This window comes from Sipha flava, unplaced genomic scaffold (genome assembly GCF_003268045.1).
Source record: "Sipha flava isolate LNK unplaced genomic scaffold, YSA_version1 115_pilon_pilon, whole genome shotgun sequence".
NCBI classification, from domain to species: domain Eukaryota; kingdom Metazoa; phylum Arthropoda; class Insecta; order Hemiptera; family Aphididae; genus Sipha; species Sipha flava.
The window spans coordinates 695,624-721,528 of record NW_020271739.1 but is presented as its reverse complement, the minus strand read 5'-3'; the positions used below and the strand labels follow the sequence as shown (position 1 = coordinate 721,528).

At 33.4% G+C, this 25,905-nt stretch overlaps 1 protein-coding gene across 3 annotated transcripts in view; it reads left to right on the top strand.

Moving 5' to 3' along the window:
• Positions 1–25,888, top strand: part of LOC112691588 (sodium- and chloride-dependent GABA transporter 1) — a 112,276-nt gene extending 86,388 nt beyond the window's left edge. For 2 of the 3 annotated variants that reach the window (XM_025565889.1, XM_025565906.1), the window contains 12 exons: positions 17,328–17,467; positions 17,559–17,689; positions 18,598–18,748; positions 19,489–19,683; positions 20,125–20,288; positions 20,497–20,719; positions 20,885–21,165; positions 21,247–21,378; positions 21,452–21,679; positions 23,156–23,359; positions 24,264–24,427; positions 25,135–25,888. In XM_025565889.1, the coding sequence (XP_025421674.1) occupies positions 17,328–17,467; positions 17,559–17,689; positions 18,598–18,748; positions 19,489–19,683; positions 20,125–20,288; positions 20,497–20,719; positions 20,885–21,165; positions 21,247–21,378; positions 21,452–21,679; positions 23,156–23,359; positions 24,264–24,427; positions 25,135–25,624 (2,503 nt within the window). In that variant the 3' untranslated portion in view covers positions 25,625–25,888. Of the gene's footprint in view, positions 1–8,249; positions 8,539–12,263; positions 12,632–17,327; positions 17,468–17,558; positions 17,690–18,597; positions 18,749–19,488; positions 19,684–20,124; positions 20,289–20,496; positions 20,720–20,884; positions 21,166–21,246; positions 21,379–21,451; positions 21,680–23,155; positions 23,360–24,263; positions 24,428–25,134 lie in introns of those variants that run through there. The other variant, XM_025565896.1, reaches the window with a different exon arrangement.
• The last annotated feature ends 17 nt before the right edge of the window (positions 25,889–25,905 follow it).

Sequence of the window (25,905 nt, the reverse complement as noted above, 5' to 3'; positions counted from 1 at the left end):
AAGCCAAACATTTTGAGATCAATAGTGAAGTAACAAAATTTTAGAATAGATAAGAATTTTTTATATTTGATAAAAATGTATATTTATTTTTAATTTTTATAATTCAAAATTTGTTTTATTGAAATAGGAGTAAGTTACTTAATAAGAAGTTTGGAATTTCTTGTATATCAAAATGTCTTAATATTTTGTATCAAACTTTATTGTTCCAATCAACAGCGTCTAAATATTCGTCACTTAAGTTATTAACTCAAGAACTATAGTTCTATATTAATAATTGACATATTTAATTTTTTAAAACGTCTATTCACATAAGTAAATGGAGCTCAATATTGAAATCATTTCACGTTCACATTTTTTTTTTTTGGAATAATATTGACAAAATATCAGTAAATTTGGCGGGATGGTTTGTAAAGCTTGATGGTCCGGAATCGACCCGTGGGTCTTAGGTTAGAGCCCCTGCTAATATCTGTATACTTACCCAAGAATATATGAATCATTGGATTTAACTTTGGATTTAATTGAATATTATAAAATTTAAATTTAAATAATAATATAATTTTTAAATATTTATTTAAACATTGAACATGAGGTTTAAAATAATCAATTAATAAAAATTTTATTATATTCTAGTTTCAAATAAATTTATTATACTCTATTTAGAATATTAGTATATGTGCCTATATAATAGTAAATAAATGCATGTAGATTAAAATATTAAATATAGAGAGTATAGACTTTCAAATGAATCATGTGTTCTTAAAAGTGCATACTTTGGCTTATTATATACGATTTACTATACATTTACTATACATTTGTAGACATAATTAATACAACTTGCAAAAGTTTATAAATACATAGGTATTTATAATGATTTAGTACAGTCTTTTCACAACAACTTTGTAAATTTACTGCAATATTTCTATAATGCATAGGTAATATAATATAATAATACTTCTTGTTTGAAAAAAAATGAATACTATATTAGTTATTTTTATGAAGAGAAAGAGTAATAGTAATAAATATCGGTTTAATGTAAACATTGTTTTATTTAACTTGACTGTTTTGATTTGTCCCAATAATTGGTATGCTCTGTTGATACTACTTTATTTGATTAATTAAAAATATATATACCTAAATCGTTGTGATATTAATCATTCTACTTTTTCGTTTTCCGAAGAAATACAATTTACAGTTATTTAATTGTAGCACGGATCTGTTAAGAAAAAGTCAATAGATAGTCCGTAAAAACAATGATCTAGTGAAAAAAAGTCATTTATTTTCCAACTTCCTACCACGTATTTCAGTCAAATTAACACATTATTCTCTGTAAAGAAATATACATAATATGTATAATTATATATACACGTATACATATATAAATATACATACAAACATGAACATAGGATATAATTTTGATGTTGCATACAGTGACGACAATGAGCCGTGCGCGATTGAATTTATAGATTCTTTGTGCGACCAAAAATCGTTGGTTGGACGTGTATCGCGGGTGTAAACCGTCGCCGTCGTTACTGTTGCTGCAGGAAGTGGCGTGAACCCCTTCCCTCCCTAACACGTGACGATCGGTAGAAGAATGGGAAAGGATATGAAAAAAGAGCATCGACCTGTATTCAATAAACTTATATACTCGAAACAGCAGGTACTACTATTCTAATATTTCCATTACTATATTGATACTATTCGCAGGTACATAAGGTTGGCAGTGACGTATTAAGGAAAAAGGGAGGAGAGAAATGTTTTAAGTGGCAAAATGTAAATGATGATTTTTTAATAATTATTTCTTATATTTTACAAAAATATATAAGATGTCTAAAATAATTTTAAAAAAAAACAGTCACAACATTTAATTCATTTAATTTGAATATTTTTATAGCGGTTATTTAGTTTTTTAATTACAATATGGCTGCTGTGGGTAGAAATACATAAATTTCGCATAGGTTGCTTATTCACGTATTTTCTATAATACATAACACACTGTTTATATAACTTATTGCATTATACTAGGAGGTATTTATTTGTTATCTATTTTATATTATCAGTTAGTTTACCAGTCTCATATTTTTGTAAAGATAAATTTTCTATTTTGTCGAATTTATTTTATATTAAAATAATTTGTATCGATTTGATAATTGTCAATATTCAACAATAGGTGATAGAAATAGGTAGTTTAGCCTACGGATAATACGATAAAATCTGACTCCGGGTGACAAATTCATTGCCGTGATACTGACGGATGGCCACGAAATTACGTTATACTATCTAATGTGTTGTGTTGAGAATACGGTCGGTAGTACATTATTCGTGTAGACTAAAGAAATGTATCGTGACCGTAATTAATGTAATATACAGGAGGTAAGAATATTGGAGAGAAGATGACAGAAAACAAAAAGAAAGGAAGGCAGGAAATCAGAAGAGTAGGGGAAATGTAAAATGCGCCAAAAAAAAAGAAAACGATAAGAGTAGAAGAAGAGCCATGTTTCCGTCGAGGTAGACCGGAGTAAAACACAAGCATCGTGTTGTATAGATATTATAGGTAGATACCGCCATCGCATAACGTCTTAGCAAGATAATAATAAGAAAACTAACGCATGTACTGCGCCACGCGGTCATGGGACGTTTGACGAGAAAATAGCGGTTGTAAGCATACAGAATGTTATATTCCTATATAAAGTAATGTCAGCGGTTGCGGTTAACGCGATGAAAATATTCGGTTCACCACCGGTACAAATACCGTCGTCTCGCCATTACAAATTTATTCCGAAATTTCCTCAGGTTTTGTTTTTTTTGTTTTTTGTGGGATCGATTTTCATATTCTCGTGTGAATATCGAATATTCTATCGGAGTTCCAACTATTGCTGTTTTCGAGTACAATGAACATGAAATATTTATTTTAGTAATTTATAATCGAAATGTAATATTTTTCATATATTTCGTAGCAGTCGTAGATTATTTATTTATTTATTTATTTTCTGACTAACGAGTGAATACAATAAGATTCATGGAATATATATTTATTATTATAATATAATTAATAATAATAGTGATAGAAATAATGGTATACCTAGTTGTTAATCATTTTAGCGATATTATAATTTACAAAGTACGATTATATTGCAATATAACAATTAATATACAAGTATGGATGATACTATTATCTTATACTTTTTCCAACACAATACTTCAAGTATTATCGTTAGATCAACTGCGTTTACATTTTCTGTAGTCTAATTCCAGAGGAATAAAACTATCATTTATAAACATTGTATTCTCTTCTTGCGGTTTGATGCCACTATCATATTATTTTACTTTTTTGTCTTTGTTCGATTTAGATGTATGTTGATATACGTTGATACTCGTCAATGAAAACGGGTCTATAAAGTAATGAGTGCAAGTCATGTTTGTTGCACGAATAGAGAAATAAATAGCAACTTTATGGTATATCTTTCGTTGGTCAGGTATTAAAAACAAAGCTTTTCGATTATTTTACGACAAATCATTAAATGGTTCACAATAAATAATACATTTAAATTTAAATTTTTGCAATTCAATCTATACCTACTAACCAGTAGTCACGTTGATAAACGTTAGATATCGTAGCTGTTACCATATGTTTGAGTATCGTCAATTTTATTGAAATATAAAAATACGTGCGTTTACATTCGCATTCGCATGTTGTAGATATTTATCACAATAATTAAAATAAATTAATACCTACAGTAGTCAGTTATAAATCTAATATAGATAAATACTCAGAAAGAAAACAGATTGTGAAGTTTATTTTACAGATGCATCAATGAGAGACACTAAGTGCGTTGTATTCCATACAATTAAAAATCAATTTTTTTTCTCGGCATCTCGTAATATTATTTTCAATAATTGCTCATTTATTACAAGCGGATTCGTTGCAATCATTATAAAAACCCATACGGAGACAACGAGGAAACCGTTAAATTATACTAAATTCTAATATATCTGTTTACTATAAATATTTATACCTAATTAAAATTTGTCTTAGGTATGCATTTATATATTTTATGAAGAATTTTATATATGCTTCTTATACTAAGTATGGTAATAACATATTGTCGTGAAAATGCATTACTATACAAAATATATTTATACACACGTGTAAAATACTTAAATATTTCTTGCTACGTGAAACTCACAATATGATGCTGTCATCTAGTTTTATATATGTTTTAAATATGAAATTGAAAAAACATATCATTTTTAATTAGGAGGTGATTCCATTTAAAAAATTGTTCAATGCTATATTCAAATTTGATTGAACCGTTTTATTTGATTGTTCCAAGATAAATAATTTGTTATGGAACAAAATATATGGGACATGTTTACAAAACTGTCATGTCGTTAACTTTCATTAACTAATTGCGTTCACTTGATTTTTTTTTTTTTTTTTAATAATTTTGGGTAATTCTCATATTCCCTAGCATATAAATACATAACATTAAACATAATTTACATTTCATCGTAGTTTTATAGTTTTTATTCTTACATTTAAATATTGCAGTATTTATCACACAACATAATAAGAAAAACAACAATTTAAACAATTTAGTCAATATTCGATATAATATGACGTAATTGTTGTCAATACCGTCTATTTAAATCGTACTGCTAACATTATAACTATACTACGACTAATTAAAACGAAAAAAGTAAATTTTCCCAGGCCATATTCTAATATCAAAATATCTTATCATGAGTAAAACCAATATTCATTCGTTTACTGCTCTTATTATTAATTTTGCTATGCAGTTATATGCGTTTAACGTTTTTCCATAAATTATTGATGTTAATGATAATATTATTAATTCTAAATCACTAATTCATTAACTGTGAATATTTTCGTTGTCGTTTTCGATAATATAAATGGTGATGATATTTTCCATTTATTCGGGATACATTTTTAAATTATTTTTTATAACCACGTTTGTATCTTATACAATACGTCAATATTATTTCACCATATTACGATTGCGCTCATTGTTCTTACCGCAGTCAACTCGAAATAATTTAAGCTCGAATTTTTTTTTTCTTCAGCTATACTTATACATATATAAACGTAACCGAAACGTATTGTTTGTTTTTAGTCGAACTTGTAGTTGTAATGAAGGGGTTTTGTCTAACATTTTTTGGAGTTTTTTTTTCTACCGTACATAATGCACTAACGCGTGTGTATGACATCATTTCGGTAAATCTCGCGCACGCACTTTCGGTTTCGATCCGAAACAATTACGATTTCTACGGAACAATAGCGATTCGTTTCGTGCTGCAACAGAACTTGTCCTCACGTTGTCGCTTTCTTCGCGTTCCACGGCGCACGACGCGTGTTTTTACGCAGCACACTCGCTAGCACGCACACCATTGTACCCCACTACAGTTTCGGCAGGATATCGAAAAGGAATTGTTGTACGACGCTATTTCTCTTCCTGTTTTTTCGGCAAAACAAGAAAACACACATACATGCCGAAAAGTTATTTTACGCGTTTTGGTGTAGAACACACCTACACGAGAAAATCGTTCGTCCGTCTGAGCGTTCATCTCGAAACTTACGTTAGCATAAATCGGCAACAACTTGTGTAATACTTTGCAATATATTATATTCGTATTTGTGTAGGTACAGTTAGTACGTACAAGGAGTTATTAAATGCAGACATTTATTACGTATACAAAGAATAATTGTATAAGATGTATTTGTAATCACTATAGAACACTGTCCATCGTACGGAATAGGTGTATTATAACCGTGACGTCATAGAACAATATGGTTTTATATTGTGAGCAGATATCGCGCGAATACAGTCTACGTGACATGGCCATGTGTTGATAATTCAATATTCTCGGGGTCTTTGAACCTGAACTTGAGTGAATCGGTTTTGAACATTGATGCTAACTGCATGTGTACGTATATATACAATCCGCATGTACACAGCGTTATCCGTTTTCAAATCGTTTTCTATATTGTATCGTCTTCAATCCATTATTTTGACCCCTGCAGATCGACCACGAGGTATTGATTCAATCGCGCTATTCGATTCGCATCTTCTTAAGTATCCATTACCGGTCTACAGCGGCGGCTAGTGCATTCGAAGAGTCAAAACGTTATCGTCGATTTCTATCTGTCATGCGCGATCCCGGATCGTTTGTTTCAGTGTAAAGATTTTCTACAGCGTAACGTTGAATTTTTATTATTTTTTTACCATCACCAAGTTTCATTTATATTCATGCACGGCCGTTGAACATGATAATCCACATTCAAGTATGCATTGTTCGTAGGTTCCGTTCCGTTGTTTATGAAACGGGTTCTCTTCCTGCAGCGCGTACCGTTTTGTACTGTAACCTTTAACCCACGCAAAAACCGTTCGCTCATAAAACTTGTAGACTGATGTATGTGTAACCGCCTTTTCAACAGCATTAGACGCGTGGAACGTGTTATTTTATTAGGAATAAGCTACACAATAATATTCGCTGTACACGCATTATTTTTGTGTTATACATGTGGAAATACTAAAAAACTTGCTCTTCTATTGTTTTACAGAGTGTAACTAGACTTGTTATACTCATGATCAAAAGTGTTTTAGAATTCGCCAAAAATATTATAGTTCTTTGGAAGATATTAATAATAATTCAGAAAAAACAATATCTTATCGCGTGCTTTTTAATCGATTATCTGGGTATAGTGTGGGTATGATACTGTAGACGTACATGGTGGGTTACCGTATTTTCCAGTCTGTCTGTATTTAGCTAACGCCAAATAATGGGTAACATGGTTCACTCCGAGTATATTATAACTGTTGTTAAAAACCACCCGCGAAATGCCGTAAAAAAAGTAATAATGACGCTCACTGAAGTACACGGAATTTTGATGAGAAAATTATAAGTGTGTTTGTATACAAAATTCATTATACTATAATATAATGTATACTTATGGGTACGTTAATATAACAAAGCCGATTAAATCGCGTTACTTGACGTTTTCGACTTTCATTACTCGTGTATGTACAAACGACATTTTCATAATTTCTACAGCGTGATAATTTCATTATTTCACGTAACTATATTATATTATTCACTATTAGTTTACCTACGCGTTACTTTTACTAACGCGGTCACTCTCGGATCCCTTCACATGATACTTAAATGCGCACATCCTGTTTCGTGAAAACAAAGTATCAAACTCGGACAAATATATGCCAAGTTTTTTTATAATATACCTACTATAGACTTAAAAATTAATATAATTAACATTATATGAATTCAGAATTTTTTTAATTATTTTTTTTAACAGTGATTCAGTTAGCAGTATACTAATATATCATTACATTTTTGTGATCTATGCACGAGAAATGTTTATTATGAACATTCACTTATTTACAAATTAATATTTTTAATCGATTCGTTTGATTATAATTTATATTGGGTATCGTATCGGCCTTCAATAAAAATATATTATACTCATCATTGATAATGTGGTTGTTATTTTTGTTTTCATAAAGATGCGTTTAAGTTTTATGTTAATATAATCTTTGGATATTAATATTGTATTGGTCTTAATATAAATGATTTTTAAATAATTTTGAATGTTTAAATTAAGTAATTATAAGAATGCAAGGATAGTAATTTATTATTTAACCACTACTTGCATGGTCCGTTTACCCGGAAAATGACGGTAAACGAATTAAAAAAAACATGATGAGAGATGGTAATTGAAATTAAATTTTCCATCGCTTTCAGTTCAATACGATTTATATTATAGAATGCGTTATTTTCACAATACGTATAGTATGTTGTACAGTGGTGCGACGTATGATGGGTATAGTTGAATGTCGTTTGCGCTTAGGAAAAAAAAATTGATCAAGAAAACCTGTTCTCTTGGGGAGCCTTGTGTGCCCTTCACGAGCACTTGAACTACCTTAAACCCCGTGGTCGACACATTCGTACCCGTGTTATCGTGTTGTATACTGGCGAAGAACAGTGGCGACCAACCGCGCACAAGCTCATCGCGATTTTTAGTCTCCCTGTTATTTTATTTTAATGCATTTCGAATTAAACACGTATAACAAATAATATAACCAAACGATGTGATATTTAATGTGTTCTATAACGGGATGACCGTGGCGACGGCAGCGGTGTTAGCGGAGGCGGCGGCGATTCGCTCGCGCACTGGCTAACACGAGACGGGCATATTCCATTAGACTCGTCTCGTCAGTCCGCCGAACCGGTAGTGCGTGTGTGTATGTGTCGTGCGTGGCGCGCCGTTTGCCTAGTTCGTCATCGTCAGTTTTTATACATAATATTATTTTGTGTTCATCAATTTTGTTGCTTTTTCTCTACGCAATAAATAAACATATTACCTCGTGTTTATCAGATAGTATAATTATTCCGAGAACCATCTCGAACTGTCCCATTATAGACGCGAACTAAAACGAAGTTTTATGATTTTCGTTTGCTGGTTATTTTAATACGCACGAATGAAATCTGTCGACAGAATTTCAAGTAAAAATTAAATTTTCTTTTGTCCTACGGTCAAACTGCGGCAGTGTCTGGTATGGCAATTCGGTGGCCGCCATCAAATTTTAAACGCGGTACGATCATACCGCAATAGAATGCGTATTCGGTCTCCAACTTTTTTCGACGGAAAAACTAATAGAAAACGTTTAGATTTTCTGCCAAGGGTCTCGTTAGGTACTTTATCATTTAAACATATTCCCTTTTTTGTCATCGTGGCCGTATCTGGGGGGGGGGTCCAGGGTGTCTGGACCCCCTTCCCATCGAAATTTCTTCAATATTTTACAAATGTTTACAATAATTATTTATTTTTAATACCAACATAAATATTTTCAGTTGAATATGACTTAAATTCCAATTAATCATTGATTGTTTTTAGTTTTATATCATAATATCATATGAAAATATTATTATAGTGTCTAATAATAATAATCATAGACTTCTATACCAACGCGAGTATTATACAGAAATAATATGATTTGTATTTGTACATTTTTATTTTTATTTCTTAATTTTATATTTCATATTTTTATAGTGTAAGGTGACAAGATGTCCAAGTAATTTTGTTTATTTGATTTTATTATATTTTAATAAAAGAAGATTGCATTTTTTTCTGTCTTATTTTTAACCAAATATCAAAAGTCATATCTAAATTCAATAAAATTACAATATACATGTTTTGAACCCTCCCCGAAAAAAATGTCTTGATACGGCCTTGTTTGTCATCGTGTAGACGATTTTGAATTGCGCATAGTATAAAATATGAAACACAAACGGATCAATTTCAACACGCTTGTATCGCAGGAGATTTCCATGCGGATCCCCGTTTATCTAGTTCATAGTTATCGTTCGATTTTGTTTTAGGTTTTTTTTTTTTAATTTTTCACGAACCTGTGTAGGCATATTACAGCGAGTTAATGCGTGTGTCTGATATCAGCGTATTTGGGTTGAGGTCAAACGCATTCGAGCCGAAAAAGCGCGCGAGTTGCAGTGACCGGATCCCGGCGTTCTCGTGTCCCTCGTACAATATTATTATATGTCATTTCGGTTCAAGGAGATTTTGTCGTCGTCAACGCCACCGCACAAAAGTTCAATGTAATTTAAACATTGTTACTCTTGTGTAAATACACGTGCATATGTATTGTCGACGACGTTGTTAACAACGTATTTTGTAGTAAAAATCGACTGTTCATAAACACTTTCACGTACGGCTATGACATAGCAGTGCGTATTAGAAAATGAATTTGCGATTTTGATTTTTTTTTCTTACCCCAAAACGATAATTATGCAGCCACCGAAGACAACCGAATTTTCTCCTCGGACCACGCTTTGTTGAACGTATGAGTACACGTCCAACGAGAACGAACGTACTTTCTCCATGGAAAACGATCGAGTTTGTACATATTACTCCGTTATACGTTGAAATCTCTTTCTCGGTTGGTCTTCGCGTATATGCCCCCCTACATTTTACAGTTTCTCTGTAGTTCGTTAACATCAATAATAAGATTATTCATTTTTCGCTTCTAAAACCATAAGCCATTTGTACATACGTTTTTTACATTTACATTATTATGTTTTTTTTTTTAATTATTTTATCGCTCGTCATTCAAAATCGGAGGAAAAAATTCTTACGCGTTAATTATTTTTTATAATCATAATTACTATTGATATTTTACTGCGGGGTTTAAAAAGTATTAGCGTTTATTGCCATTTCTGTCACGGAATCGAATTAGTATTCTGAAGAGGTGGTCGCGCGAAATAATGACATTAAGACGACATTATAACACTTACGGGATGTTCTCTCTGCACTGCGGTCATTGTTCGTCACGCTTAGAGTTAGGAATTTTAACGTTCTGCAAAATATAATATCCTCTGCATGAAGCACAATAGGAATTTAATCGTGATTTATGCGTGATTCGAATACAAGTGTTAGTCATAATAATAATAATAACGCCAAAAACAATTTCCGAGCCACGTGAGACCTATTCTTGTAACGATTTAAGTAAAAATCAAAAATATCTGAGATCATGCAAATTCCATAAGTAATTTCCTCCCATGCGCGACTTAAATTACACGAATGATGTGTTAAAATATACTGTACGCATCACCGATAACGACCAGTTATTAAATCAGCCATATGTTATGCCCACTTCTTCAACCGATAGTGATAATGTATTTTTTATTAAATCGTGTGTGAGATACAGGTTTATACATAATACGTGTATGTACATTAGGGTGGTCCTTATATAGTAAATATGAAAAAATAAATATATTTCACAGGTTATACCCCCTAAATTGGTTCGGTTAGCTATAAAAATTAAATATTGAAACTTTCAAGATAATCAGAAAAAGTTAAGCCGTGCTACAAGAGTCCCAAACTTATTAATTTTTGATTTTCACACACTATTTTATATTTTAAATTCTGACCAATGAATTACTGATTTTAAATAAAAATACATTTACATTGCACATACACATCTTTCAATCGCGTCTCCATTAAGCATATAATAATATTGTCCATTGTACCTAAAGCGCCCGACTGCGAAATACATATACGATATTGTATTTTCCTTAATCTAATTATTTCTCCAAAGTTCTACGTAAAATGTAACATAATGTACTAAATTTATATTTGAAATATCCTACGCAAGGTAAATATTATCGTTTAGGTTATTATTTTCCTAAACTTAAAGTTTAAAAGCTTCAGGTCCACAAGTGACAGTAATATATTCGTAATTTGAAGCGTTTTTCTCGGGTAACTTTTAATAATCACGCCGGAGAGTATGATTTCACAATTGGAGTAACGGGGGAAAGAGATTCATAATTAGCACGAGTAATGTGACCCATGTTCGGAAGCTCCTTCGTTACACAGGGAAAAAATGGGGTAAAAAGTGTCTGAAGGTATCAAATTACTCGTGTTTTGTCGGTTGGTTATAAAATTTCTATTCAGTTTCATATCACTTGGTCGGTGAAACTCAATACCGGCCAGATCGTGTCGAATCGCCGATAATAAACGACCGATGTTCGATTAATTTTTTTCGCTATTATCAAAACGCAATTTTCCGTCTGTCCTCCTTATAGTCTCACAACGCACTACGTATTTTACTCTTTTTCCACGTTAAATATTTTTTTATTCGTTCTCGTTTATCTAGGTCACATAATAATAATGGTCAAATTTACACACACACACACATAAAAATACATATAATATATGAATATGTATGTGTGTAAACTGCAGGAAAAATCGTATATTCATTACCTGCCACTGTTGATGCACGAAGAGACGATCACATTTTTTCTTCCTTCATTGTTATGCACTCCCTCCTGCCCGCTGAATATCCGAATCCAGTGAATTAAATTTATCGCGTGTTCTAATAATCTATAAGTATGTAGCGAGAAAAAAATAACGAGACCAGGAACTTCGTGACCGGGCCCTTTTTAGGTCAACCGAGACCCAAGAGAAAAGAAAGACCGGACGGACTAGATAGAGACTGAAAACCGATTTGCCGCCCAGACGCGCGCTAGCTATTGTCGTAGTTTACACATTATATGATTATTATATTAAATATATATATATATATATATATATATATATATACACGAGGTACAGTCGATTCATGCATCGTCGCGACTTTTACACCGTTTTTCTTGTATAGCATATTTTGAGTAAACGATTACATTTTGATTTAAAAAGATAACATCATTTTTTGTAGACAACGCATGGTTATCCACGGTGTACAGTGTGGTAATAACGAATCGTACGAGCTGACGATAATGCAGAAAATCTTGAGTTTCCGTGTTTGATTCAATACTAGACGACCTTGGCGATAAAATAAAAAAAAAAAACAACAATTTTTTTACCAGATTTATTTACGTAACTAGTTCCCTTGATCCTGAAATAACGCTCATTAGTAAAGTGATCATGTTCGAACTAAGATCGGATTTATGCTAGCGACGATTCGTTCGCGTTCGCGAAGATTTAAGTTTGAATGTGTTGACGCGATCGTACTTAAATGCCACGTTTCGAAGTCATCACCAATCGGTATGGAAGTATTATCGACGTACGAGAATGCGCCGACGAGTGAGTGTTGTATCATATAATTAATATCATCTGTAATGTATAGTATTTTTTGCATGGTGGTTAAATATATATTTTTAAAACGCTAATCTTATTTCGTGTAGGGATTTTTTTCATTTGTTTTGTATTAATTTTTTTTTAATTAAGTCTGTATGTGTGTGTGGGCTAAAAACGTAGTGGGTCTACGGCCGGTAAAATACAATTTTTTTATGTAACATATTTTTATTGTGTATACCTATATGTAATAGTAAATATACACTGCACTATTGTAGTGTTCTTTTCAAATCAAATGAATGTAGTTATAAAGAATACAACACATACAACAATACCTGAGTCGTTAAAATGTGGCCTCTACGTACAGTAAAAAAAAAAAAACAATTTGCAACAATGTATGATTTATGTTTTGTTGAAATGTCTCTTCCGTTTTTACATATTTTATGAGTTAAATTTTTCTTTTCCCTCCCCCTCTGACATCATGTTTATTGAATTATTTCATTTTGAGAATATTGAGGGCTTAATTTGCTTCCACTTTTATTATTTTTTTCGCTACACAAAAACACATTATATGTGAGAATATTCCATTCTTTCTAATTTGCTTGACCTAACCTCATTGGCATTGTTCGTATAACGGTCGATTAATTGGACAGAGTTTTTCGAACAACTAATCTGCTGTGTGTATCATCATCTATGATAATACAATGTATTGATATGTAGCGTATACCTAGCACGAGATCCTAAAAAAATCAATATTTTAAAATTTTAAGTGCGTTATATTATCCTTTTGATTTATTTCATAGTTTATTTATATAATAGTATAAATATAAACTATTAAATTATTATTGTAGAGTCCAACATTAGATACGTTTTTTTTTTTTTTTATTTGTTTTTTTTTTGTTTTCGGATTGCACAATCTACTGACTATAGTTAGAAGTTATTATTATTACTTTTTTCGACTTGGGAAGGTTTTTTTTTTTTTTAATTTTTGTTAATATACGGCGTTTTTAGCAGCGGGTATTTAGTCACACAATAATACATTACTATTATTATTGTTATTCTTATTACACGCGTATAATGCTATTAAAGACGTTTCAACGCGTTCGGTTGTTAATGATGAAAAAATTTGTAACGGTATATGATGATTGAAATTGAGAGCACCAGAAGCACCAGAAGTATATATATATATATATATATAATAAAATATTTCTGATAACTATAAATTATTTCTATATTTTATTATAATTTATTTATAAGTCTATAAATTACTTTGAATAATTTTTGCATACATTTATTAAACATTTCCTTTTTAAAATAGTTTTATTTTTGTATTCATCTATTGCGTTTTTATATTAATTAATTGTTTTTTAAATTAAATCTTACAGGTTTTTCATACTTAAGTGGCAACTGTTAATTTGAATGTATATGTTGTTTTGAACATTTGAAATTAACATTTTTTTTTTAATGTATTAATGTGTGGATGTGATTTATAAAATTGCTCATTAAAATGTGCATGAAATGATTCACAGTTATTTTTTGTTCTGGATATATATGAACTAAAATCGGACCACATTGTTGGGGGAAACATACTACTTTTGGAGATATTATTATCAAATAAATAATCAGCATATCTACAATATGCTGACCCTTCTAGTATTGTAGACGTACAATCTTCAATAAATAATTTTGAAACTTCTTGAGCATCGAAAAATGTTAATCCAAATTTAGTCTTCGATGGCCAATAGTATTGCTCATGAACTAGGAGTTCTCAAATTTCATCTCAATTATATAGGTAGAAAAAGGTTCGGCTGAAACGAAAATCGAACCTTTTTCATTTTGGCGGAAACGATACTTGGCGAAAACAAAAAATCAAGTTTTATTTTGGCAGAAATGATGACCGTCTAATAACGTTTGGCTCATAACAGTTTATGAAATTATATATATATATATACTGTACAAATAAAAAAATAGAATAGCAAAGCATTCATACACAATGGTTATATGTAGACAAACAGTTGCTGCAGTTGATGATGATAATAGTAATAGTAGTAATAATAACAAATAGATTTGTTCAGTTATTGGTCTGAAAAAACTATATGTCGCTAGCGAACAGCCATAATGATTAATATAGTATTATTGCGTTATATTGACTGTTGCATGATCGGTTATGACGATTTATAACGATGCCGTGATAACGACCGCGCACAATACATATTCGTATTTACCATCATTATTATTATATTTAAATATATTATATTTTATCACGTCCATATATGTGGCTGTGTTGTATGGTGTAAGGAAACAAAACGTAATTATCAAGGCTCGGGACTTTATGCATTTTCATATTTGTTCGGGAAGTAAATAGAATAAATCTGATACGGAACAAATTTGTGTTGTAATGTTTGGAGTTGAAGCTTAAAAGTTAATTGTGCATATTTTTTAGATTTATTGATTTAATTGATTTAAACTTGTATATTTTAAAATAATTTTTGATAATTTACTTGTAAATTAATTTTTTTAGTTAATCAAAAATATAATTGTAAAATTTTCATTTTTGATACGTTATAAAAATGTTATTTAAGTTGGACACACACTTATAGAGCAAAACTGCTCCGAGTAGCTCAGAACTGTTTGGACATCATTAGAACACGTGTAAAGTAATTAACGCGTGCACACTAATCAGTCAACATCAACACACGACAAGAAAAAACATGTTTGAACTTGATCCGTCCGATTCTATTTTTATTCTGAGAAAAATACGAAAACCAAAGTCACTTGTTTATTTTACGACTAGTCAGTGACGAAGCAAGGCGAACTGTGCCTACGTCAGGGGTCGCAAAGGGGCGCAAAATTGTGCAAAAATCGTATTTTTATCCTACAATCAAATCGAAAATTTTTCGTTATACTTTTTGAAATACGTAGATGTTTCTATTTGTATACACTACGTGCAGGGGCGTATTTTAGGAGAGGGGCGAAATTTTTGCGTTTTTTTCTACTCTCATTATTTAATGAAAATTGCCACATAAGCGACACAACGACGTCGTCTTTGTCAGAACTCATCTTGACGACTGGTGTTTAATAACAAAAATTAATCCAGAATTATTGTGTCTTGTTCTGTTTTGTTTTTTCAGTGTGAATGGAATTTGTTCCGAGCTTTTTGGAACAAAATGTTCCGCGAAGCTCGGAGTAGTTTTGCTCTTAAGGTGTGCGCCCAGCCTTAGAAAACAAAACGCGCTGATGCATTATTCATTCTTATCAGTTTTATCTATATGAATTCGTCTGCAATAATACCAATAAGGCGATACTCAATAGTGTTATTCCGCTTATTTTATTCGGGAACCCATTTTATTTTTAGGTCTAAAGACAATTTTATTTTTATTTCCTTATTTCACAGTATTATTTTGTCTGCCAATACTCAGTAATCGACGAACCACGGACGATGTGCAAGATACATTTTTTTAAAATTAAATTAATTTTAGTACGTCTTTTTTAATTAAAAATAAATGCATATTTAATCGCATATTTTTATATTTTTTGGTGCATATATATGCATATATTTTTAAGATTTTAAGCACATAAAGTCCCGAGCCCTAGTAATTACTTAGAGAGTATTCCTACTTTAAACGATCCTAACAAGTACACACAATGTTGTACGCGACTTTGGATTGTCAATATTTTATTATGAAAATTATATATTTGTGAACTTGGAGATTTGCGTTTAAAATGATTTTGTCTGATAAAAGCAATTCCTTACTTCTGTTTGAACTAATACAGTTGAAGTTACCTGGATCCTATCGATATTCAGAAAAATTGCGTGTGTTACAATTATTTTGTTAAATTATAAGTTTGTTTAACAAACAAAACTCGACCGGTTTTGTGATGATAATATTGATGTATGAATATATAATAATATAATAATAACCGTATAACCGGTTTGGTGTATTTGAAAATCTCAAGAATATATCTTTTCATAGTTCCGTAAAGTAATTTATTTCAATAATCATTATTATACAAAGTATCAAAATTTCAGGCTTGGCGATTATTACACAATTATTTAATTTTACCTAAACAAGATTAAATACTGGAAGATATTCTATTGTTAACATTAAAACGTCTTTGATGGATAATAAAAACTAACACGTGTTTTTTAACATTAATTTTTTCGTTTATCTAAAGTATAGCTGCGAACACCGAACACAGATGGTTAACCCTTTAAATGAGGTGTGTATTTCACGCGTATAATCTCATCCTACGGTCCTATTTTAAAATTTATTCATGAGAAACTATTGTACCTACTAAAAACATGTATGCGTGTGGTAAGAACCGATCATCATTAGGGATATTATTTCACGCAAAGTTGAATTTATAAATTTCATTGAAATTCGTTCAGTCCGATAAAAAATGTTCAAGTTCCGACCAATAATATCGAATGTACACAAGTGTTGACGAACTATTTTTTTTCCTATAATTATTATACCGTATTTTATTATATATTAATAATAATAGCGACGATTATTTTATTCAATAATCACGATGTCCTTGATATTCACGTTAATTATTAGATGCGCGTGAACGATATCCGACTCACGCGTATAATAATGTGCAAATTCATTTGAGTGCATGGAATATACGATTATATTGAACGCACGTTGCACAGCAAAGTAATATTATATTAACGGATCGATTTGTTTTTATCATTTTACAGGGCTTACGAAATGTCTCAGGAGTCCCAGAGTCCGTTGGGCCAATGGAACAACAAATATAGTTCCGTGTTGGCAACGCTTGGATGCACTTTGGGAGCCTTTAACATCAGCAGATTCGCCATACTAACCGTACAATTTGGAGGTTAGTCGAATACGATCGAGATCGATCCGCAAAAACCTAGATCCTTCCCAGGGAGCTCTTGACGTTACGTGTGATTTTTGTTTGTTCACAGCCAACTTTATACTTCAGTTCCTAGTGTTATCGTTGCTAGTCGGCGTGCCTATGTTCACGTTCCACAGTTCACTCGGTCAGCTGCTGGGAGCCGGCGTCATGGATATGTGGAGAATATCTCCAATATTCAAGGTAGGTCCGCGGTTCCGGTCGCACAACGCCCACAGCACTCGTTCCGTGTAACGGGATCCAGTCGAATATATCATCGTCTGTGCACGTGACGGATAAAAATGTTAACCTTTCCGATAAAATACCAGTACCTGTATTGCTAGGTACATACAGTTCATAGTCACGGTCTCCATTCAAGTATTTTTCGGATAAAATTTAAATCGTTAAATTATTCACTAAACCGTAGTTCGTATATACGAATCACGGATCCATCTATTCAATGGTTTTTACATTACGAATCGCGATTCAGTTGTTAATTATTCAAAATTTTGAAACTAGCTGAAAAATCAAAAACATTCAAACTTGCTGTGGTCCACTTCGATTGAGACATTAGTTGTTGCATTCGCAATAACTTAATTTAAACGTACACATTTGTATTATATATTTTAATTCCAACCAAAATATTATATCCCATAAATATTTTTCGATTATTTGCAATTTGGTTCCGTATTTTATTAATTTCAGTTGTAAGAATTACTATCCAGGAGACACTCTGAGGAGGTTGATATATATATAAAATATAGTATCTTAAATATTCATACTTATTTTTCTTATCGTTCGAACGAACGCGTTCGATTAAATATTCTGGAAATTGTTTATTTTTTGTTCATATATGTATATAAAATGGGGAAACACACAAAGCTCAGTTCAATTTTATTAAAGAATTATTACCAATTTTATCCCAACCGTCTTGTGTTCAATCAATACAGGCTCTTCCTTGATGTCGGTGAAAAGCGTTTAGTTCGCAAGCTTAGGAGACTGTCACGTTCCCGTTCCATGCGTGCAGCCAGCTGCCTTTCTGGCGATGATGCTGTAGTGTAGGTCATGACCGGTTATAAGACATGTTGACTTAGACGTCCGATTGATTACAGGGAATCGGCATCGCACTGCTCCTGGCCCAGGCGTTTATCGGCACGTACTCGGTGATCGGTATCTCGTGGATGTTCACATATTTTCGCGATTCGTTCATCACGAAACAGGACGTTTATCGCTGGGCAGAGCCAGTCGACGAGTACAAAGAAGGTAGGAGCAACCCGCAGTTTGATCTGCCTGTACACATCAATTGCAATATTATGTATCCATGTAATAAATTATAGAATAAAGGTTAACAAATAAAATAATGTATTGCGTTTGCAATTCGCTTGTGGCACATCAATAATTTGAATTTTCGAGACATGACAATACAATAAGGTTTGAACTTTATTGATATGTGTTTATGATTCGGGTATTAACTGTTAAAAAAATATTTTAACTCGTAATGACTCTGATATATGTGTTTATTTATAAATCTATTAAAATACATTAAGTGATTTTTTTTAGAATAAAATTATTAAGTTATATATATTTTAAATATATTAATTATTAATACTAAATTTACAACACGAAAATACATTTGTTTATTTTTTACCATAAGTATTTCTAGTTTCATAAAATGTAATGTATTTTAAAAACTAAAATGCGTTTTCTTTTAAACGAATACATTTAAATTAATTAATTAACTTGAAATGTATACAAAAAAAAAATGTATGTGTTGCATACCAAGTAACAAAAAAAAAAACGTCATTATAAATTAATATAATAGCCAGTATAATAATATTCCGTTTTGAAGACAACAACATTTTTACATACTTTCATTTATACGTTGACGTCTGAAAACTTGATAAATATAAGTGTTTACGAGTTAATATTCATGTTAATGTTAATGGAAATGCATCAATACGTTTCATAGTATGTTTTTTTTATCGAATAATAATGGATTGCAGATAGTGTGCCCTGGTCGACGTATTCTTCGAATATCACATTCAACATCGAAGAGACGGTACCAGGTTATTTCAACGGCATAGTCTTACAAAGAAAGTACGTGGAAAAACTTGAGATGACCGACAACTCATTAAAACTGCCCGTAGTCATCAACCTGATGATCATTTGGACAATCGTGTTCATATGCTTAAGTAAAGGTAAGCGCGATAAAATGTGAACCACCGCTGCCGGTCAAATCTTATCGCTTAGCCAGAAATAACGAGGTTAGAGGTACATATAACTTGCCATTTACGTTAACGCTGTCATAGCAATGTTATAGCCGTAGTAAAATCATCAATCGTCCACACGAACGGTACAGGTATGTGCTTAGTATTTTTCGTGAATGAAGGGAGGAAAAATTAAAAAAGGTTTTTGTGACGACACAACGCGCATATACAAAGTTTTTTGAAGAATTAAAAAACACAGCCGGTGAATTAAGTTATAAATATATTTCAAAGTTACTAAAATCTGAATTAACTTCTCTTTGTATGGATTCTCATGCAATCAGCATCAGATTTGACCGTTAAACTAATCTTCGAGATATTGTTCATTAGTTTGTAAAATTCATTTTTTTTTTTTTTTTTACTTGTACACAACAGGTTTAAAGTCCTACAGTAAAATAATATGTATTTTCTCATTGGTGCCTGTGTTTGGCATGTTTATGCTGTGCACGAAAATGATGGGATTAGCACCAATGATCGGATTCCAACATCATGACATTTTCCCAGAAACCGATTGGAGCGAGTTCTTCCTCAATACCAAGGTTAGTTATAACATTGTACTCGACATGTTAGTGTACTAATTTCTCTTACTACACAATAATATCGCGTTAGATGGATACAATTTTATCGTATGAATCAGTTGTACTTGGATTATTTACCTGATTTTTTTTGTTATTTTACTTTTATGTTCAACAATGTTGAAATTAGCACGAAGTAATTCGCTTAAATCGGTGTGTTTTGGGATTTCAGAGTTGGGTTGCAGCGTTTACCGAGACATTTCTCACGTGGGGAATACTCGGCGCGTGTACAATGCAAATCACTTCGCACAATCGGCCGAAGCACCTGCTGCACAGAGACGCCTCGTTAGTAGTCATTCTAACAATAGCCGTGCTCATATTAACCGCGTTTTTGGCCAATACATGTGTGCAACTCCTCGAAGCCCGTGGATTCGTGTACCTACCCAGTTCATTTGGTAAGCGTTTGTTTCTATATTTATATTTTCGTTGTCATTACAATTATTATTATTGATTAGTAAACTTTTTTCGTATTTCCTAAATCTTTTCAAGACTGCCGGAAGTATGAAAATAAGGGAAACCATATAAAAACGAATGTTTTTACAAGATGATTTTTTTTTCAGAACGGATGAGTTCCTATATATTTTTGTTCAAACAAAACTCCTCGCAGGCGCGTAAGCATTTGACGCCCGTGCGATGGATGCAACACAGTAGTCTGTTTCTAGGCGAGAGGACGATGAAGAACAACATGGCCGGGATGCCGCAGGAGAGCGGTTATCAGGCCATGCGGCTGGCCACTGAACTGTTCCCGGCCACGTTCGCCATGATCGGTGCCAAGAACATTTCACCCTTCTGGTCCGTGCTCTTCTACTTTGTGCTCATCATGTTTGGCATCGGACAACAGGTAAGTCGAACCCGACCGGGACAACCGCAATATCTCGCCCCCCGTGTATTAGTGTACATGTTTTTGAATTTTCCGCTGCAGATAGCCATATGGCATTGCGTCGTCAGCGGCATCATATCGTTGCACCCGTTCAAGTTGAGGAAATGGCGTACAACGATCACGTTCCTGTCGTGCGCGGCCGCGTTCTCCATCGGTCTGTTCATGGCCACCGAGGTAAGTAATAGTGGACATACTTCACAAACTTTCGTGACGGTAAATATTATAATCATCGGTTCGCCCGTTTCAGCTGGGGATTTTCGTCGTCTACCTCATGGACTACTGCGTCGGCTGTGGTTGGTGGATGATGGTGCTCTATTTGCTGGAGATCGGAGCTCTGTTCATGGTCCGCGGTCGTCCGTACAGCGGCGAGACTGTAGTGGCCACGTTGTTTTCGCAAGCCAATCATCACCTGCAGGTGTGGCTGGCGCCCATGCTGTCATTTGACTGGAATATAATCATACCAGTCGCGTTAATCGTAAGTGCACCACCCATTTACCTAAAACACAAAATATAATTGTCGAATTAACCGATGAAATAAACATATGCACATATAAGATAAATTAAATGAATGTCAGCCGCCTTATTCTTATTTTCTTACTAGCTAACCCGACAGATCGTTGTCCTAACGATATTGAATTGGAATTGGTATAATTAATAAAAAAAATTTAAAAAAAGTGTTTATTATTCTAAAGCGTTTTATCAGCTTTGGTGACGATTTTGTGATTATCAGACGTCCAAAAAGAGTCGTGATAATATAATCAATTTGTTATGTTTATGAAAAAACGTTTGGAGTTGTTCTACAAATGGTCTTTTCACCGAATTGTTGTGTATACAACGCTGATCGACTTATCTTGCCGAATCACCTATAAAATAAATTTGCAACAATTTTTAGTTACTATTCGACGATGGCAATGAGGAACTTGATAGAATCTAACAGTGAGATGACCCTGAATCTTGAAAGTTTGCATAACATTTTCTTGAATAACTTTTGTTGCACCAAAAACGTCATTTGAAAACAATTATTGTATTGCTGGATATGAGTAAAAAAATGTTTAGAATCTGGCTCATTTCCGGAAACCAATGAATGTTGTAACTCTGGTGGCGGTACCATTGGCGTCAATTTGACTTGACCGCTCGCACAACACAATTCAAGAGCTTCATTTTTTAAACATAAATGCCTTGCAATATTGGCACACAACGTTCATTGGTCCAATAGCAACGATTTACTGTGAACTGTAATCAATGTTCACGTTATTATTGAATGCAGCTCGATAGGGGTTAGATGCAACATTTCTATGTTGATGATTTCAATTCCGTTTACTTCATTCTGCGCTTCGCGTTGATCGTCAGTTTGACTTATTCTTATATATCTTTGACTCGCAGCATTGCGACTTAAGTTTGTACGTCTAATTGCATCTGGCATTTTCAAAAACGAAATTTCAACTGTAAATTAAAGAAAACTATTGTATTCTTCTTTAAAACAAAGTATATAATTTTTTATGCTAATAATGTGTATATTAGTCTATCCAAACTTACCAAAACTCCATATTAAATCGAACTTTTAATATTAGACTCTGAACTTATCGTGATGTGCACTAAGAAACTCAGTTATCTTACATAAATATATTAATTATTATACATGTATATTTTATATAGTGGTTAAGTAATCTTAAATTTTCTAATTTTCTTAAATTTTTCTTTCATACTCAACAAAAAAAGAATTAGCGAAATCGGTCCAGCCGTTTACGCGTGATGGCGTGACCAAGGGAAATTAAGATTCATTTATATATATAGATTCATTATTCGATTTCTTTACACATATATATAAATTATAAGTGTATAGATTGTTAAAGAAACTAATATTTAATCTTTGAATATTGCACATTAGTAATATTTTCCACGCAGGCGTCAATACAGGGATGATATAGCTAAACGATTTTTTGTTAAACAGCTCCTCAGTACGTCGGTGTTCAAGAACGGCGGCTACCGGTTGCTGTACAACTGGAAAAGCTCATCTTCGCAGTCGTCGTCCTGGTCTACGTCTAGCAGAGAGTTCGGCTGCATGTTGCAGATCATACCACTTCTGATCGTGCCGTTCGCGGGCATCGTGCAAAGCTGCCGATACTTAGCCACTGGACCACCAGATTTATTTGATGTGAGTAATGTTTTGCTAAACAATTATATCAGTGGCATATCATGAGGTACCGAGGACTCCAAAATGTCGGGAAATTTTAAATTTTATATCGTAATCTTACATGGTCAATAATAAATAATTATAATTGTATATATGTGGTTTTCATAACATAAACTTTTTATTACAAATATTAATTATTATAAACGTACAGTTATTTTAAACTCATTTTACAGTTATTATGTTTTTTTTTTTTAATATGTCACGTAACTGATCAATGCCCTCCTATAAAAAAATGTGAATGTACGCTACTGGAATATAATATCAAAAAATTATTAAACATAGTTAGGCATTACATCAACAAAACGGGTTATGCAAAATTACTTGACTGTTGTTTTAATACGCCATCGAAGCGGAAAATATATTTTTTCTCGGTTATCTGGTAATTATAAAGATTTCATGTCATTAAAAAATGCATTTATCACCTGAAGAGATGAATTGAATTTTAAATAATTATTCAAAAGATATTTTATGAAAACATTCCAATAATACAATTTTTTTATATTATGCGACAAATATATCGATATAAATTCAAGATAAATTTGCGAATTGATTTATTTTTAAACCAGATATATGTTGTTTGTTTTTAAATGAGCACACGTGGATAAATCATTTATTCTTGTACTGTCGTAGGGCTACAAAACGACATAGTATCGAAACGCTTCGAGTGCGTCCGATTAAAACACTTCGATTACGAACCCTATTTACCTCAAAGCTAAACATTTGGTTTTGCATAATCCTCGTGGATCACGGAGTTGAGTTGCTTTTGTAAACTTCATAAGACAAAACATATCTGCACACGTGTCTAATTTAACACTGATATTTTCTTTCTTTCTCTTTCTGATGCCTGTTCATCGTCTGCTTTTAGCGAATCCAGATGCTGTACCGACCCGTCATCGAAACCCGTAGACCCGCGGAGGGAAGCGATACAATACCGGAGCCCGGCGTCAACGGCACGACGGCCGTGCAGATAGAGGATCCACCTCCCAAGTACACACCGCCACCGTCGTATTCCACGGCCACCGGAGCAAGGTCTTTAAGATTCACTGAATTAGTAACGGTTTACGAGAACGACTAACACGAGCATTATAATAATATTATAAATGCGCTAAGTAGTGCAGTTTTTTCATTACTAACTTACGCTGCTTACACGACCTACCTTCCCTATTTTACTACGTCAACGTAACTCTCTTGTATATTCAATTTTTATTGTAAACACACACGATCGCATATAATATTATCACTATTGTTGTCGTAACGATTTTAATTTTTAATTTATTTTTTTGTCATATTTTTATACTTAGTTGTTACGTTTATATACTTTTATCAGACTGTCGAAAAAAAAAAAAATTTACGCATCATATATCGATATATCGATGTATATTTTATATACACTACATATATTAATATGATTTTACCATGTAACTAATTATAAATAGTATTATAAGTAAAAAAAAAACAATTAACAAATTCTTTTGTAGATTGAACACTCTGTTACATTATTTATTACTATATTAATATGCATGCACGACCGTAGCACGAGGTCGAGTTTGGTGGTTACCGGTTATTCTTTCTTCTTCTTCTTCTTCTTCTTCTTCGCTGTGCACCCACGGCCACCGTCTCTGTTCGCACGTAAATCTTTTTTCGCACGCCGCACATGATGCAATAGTTGCGTGCCGAAGACGCGATTTTTGAACAGTTTTGTGTGTGTTTTTTTGTTTTTCCACGTGTGCGTACAGAATCGCGAAAATGTTGCGGCAGAGCATCCGGCGGAGCGTGCGCCGGCTGACGCACGTGCTCGGCAACCAGCATTCCACGGCCGCGGCACTGGGCGAATCCTCGTCGTCGTCGTCTCCGCAGTCCTCGTCGTCCGCGGCAATCAACGGTGGCGGCCAACATCAGCCGCCGACGTCCGCGCACGCCACCGCAGCGGCCGTCGCGTCGCACGTGCCGTCCACCGATGCAGCCGTCCAACAACGTCCCACCGCAGCCGCGACGTGCCCGCCGCCCGACTATACCACCGTGCTGGTCGAGATGACCCGGAACAACGGTAACCGCGACCACGACGGCGTGCAGCAGTCGGTCGCGCGCGCGGCCGCCGTCTGCGAATCGTCCTCGTCCGCGTCCAGCCTGTCCAACGAGCAGAGCACCAGCATCGAGTGTCTGATGGAACGGGCCGCGCCCATCAACGTGGACCGCGTCGTGGCCGCCGTCGTCGCGCAGCCGTGATCGCGGTACGGTTCCCGTGGCCGCAGCGGAAGTCTCGTGATGCCCACCCGGGTGGACGGCCGGATGGGCCGAACTCACATAACGCCCGATCTCTCCTCTACGGTACGATCCGCAACCGTGGTGTAATCGGTTGATGGTCGGCCTCCGGTGGTCCGAACGCGCGACCCCGGATACGGATTCAAATTGATTCGCGCGCCGACTTACGATTAAGAAGTGTACAAAATAAATAAATAAATAAATAAAAATTATACTGTATAGATTTAATTTGAGCGTTTTTATGA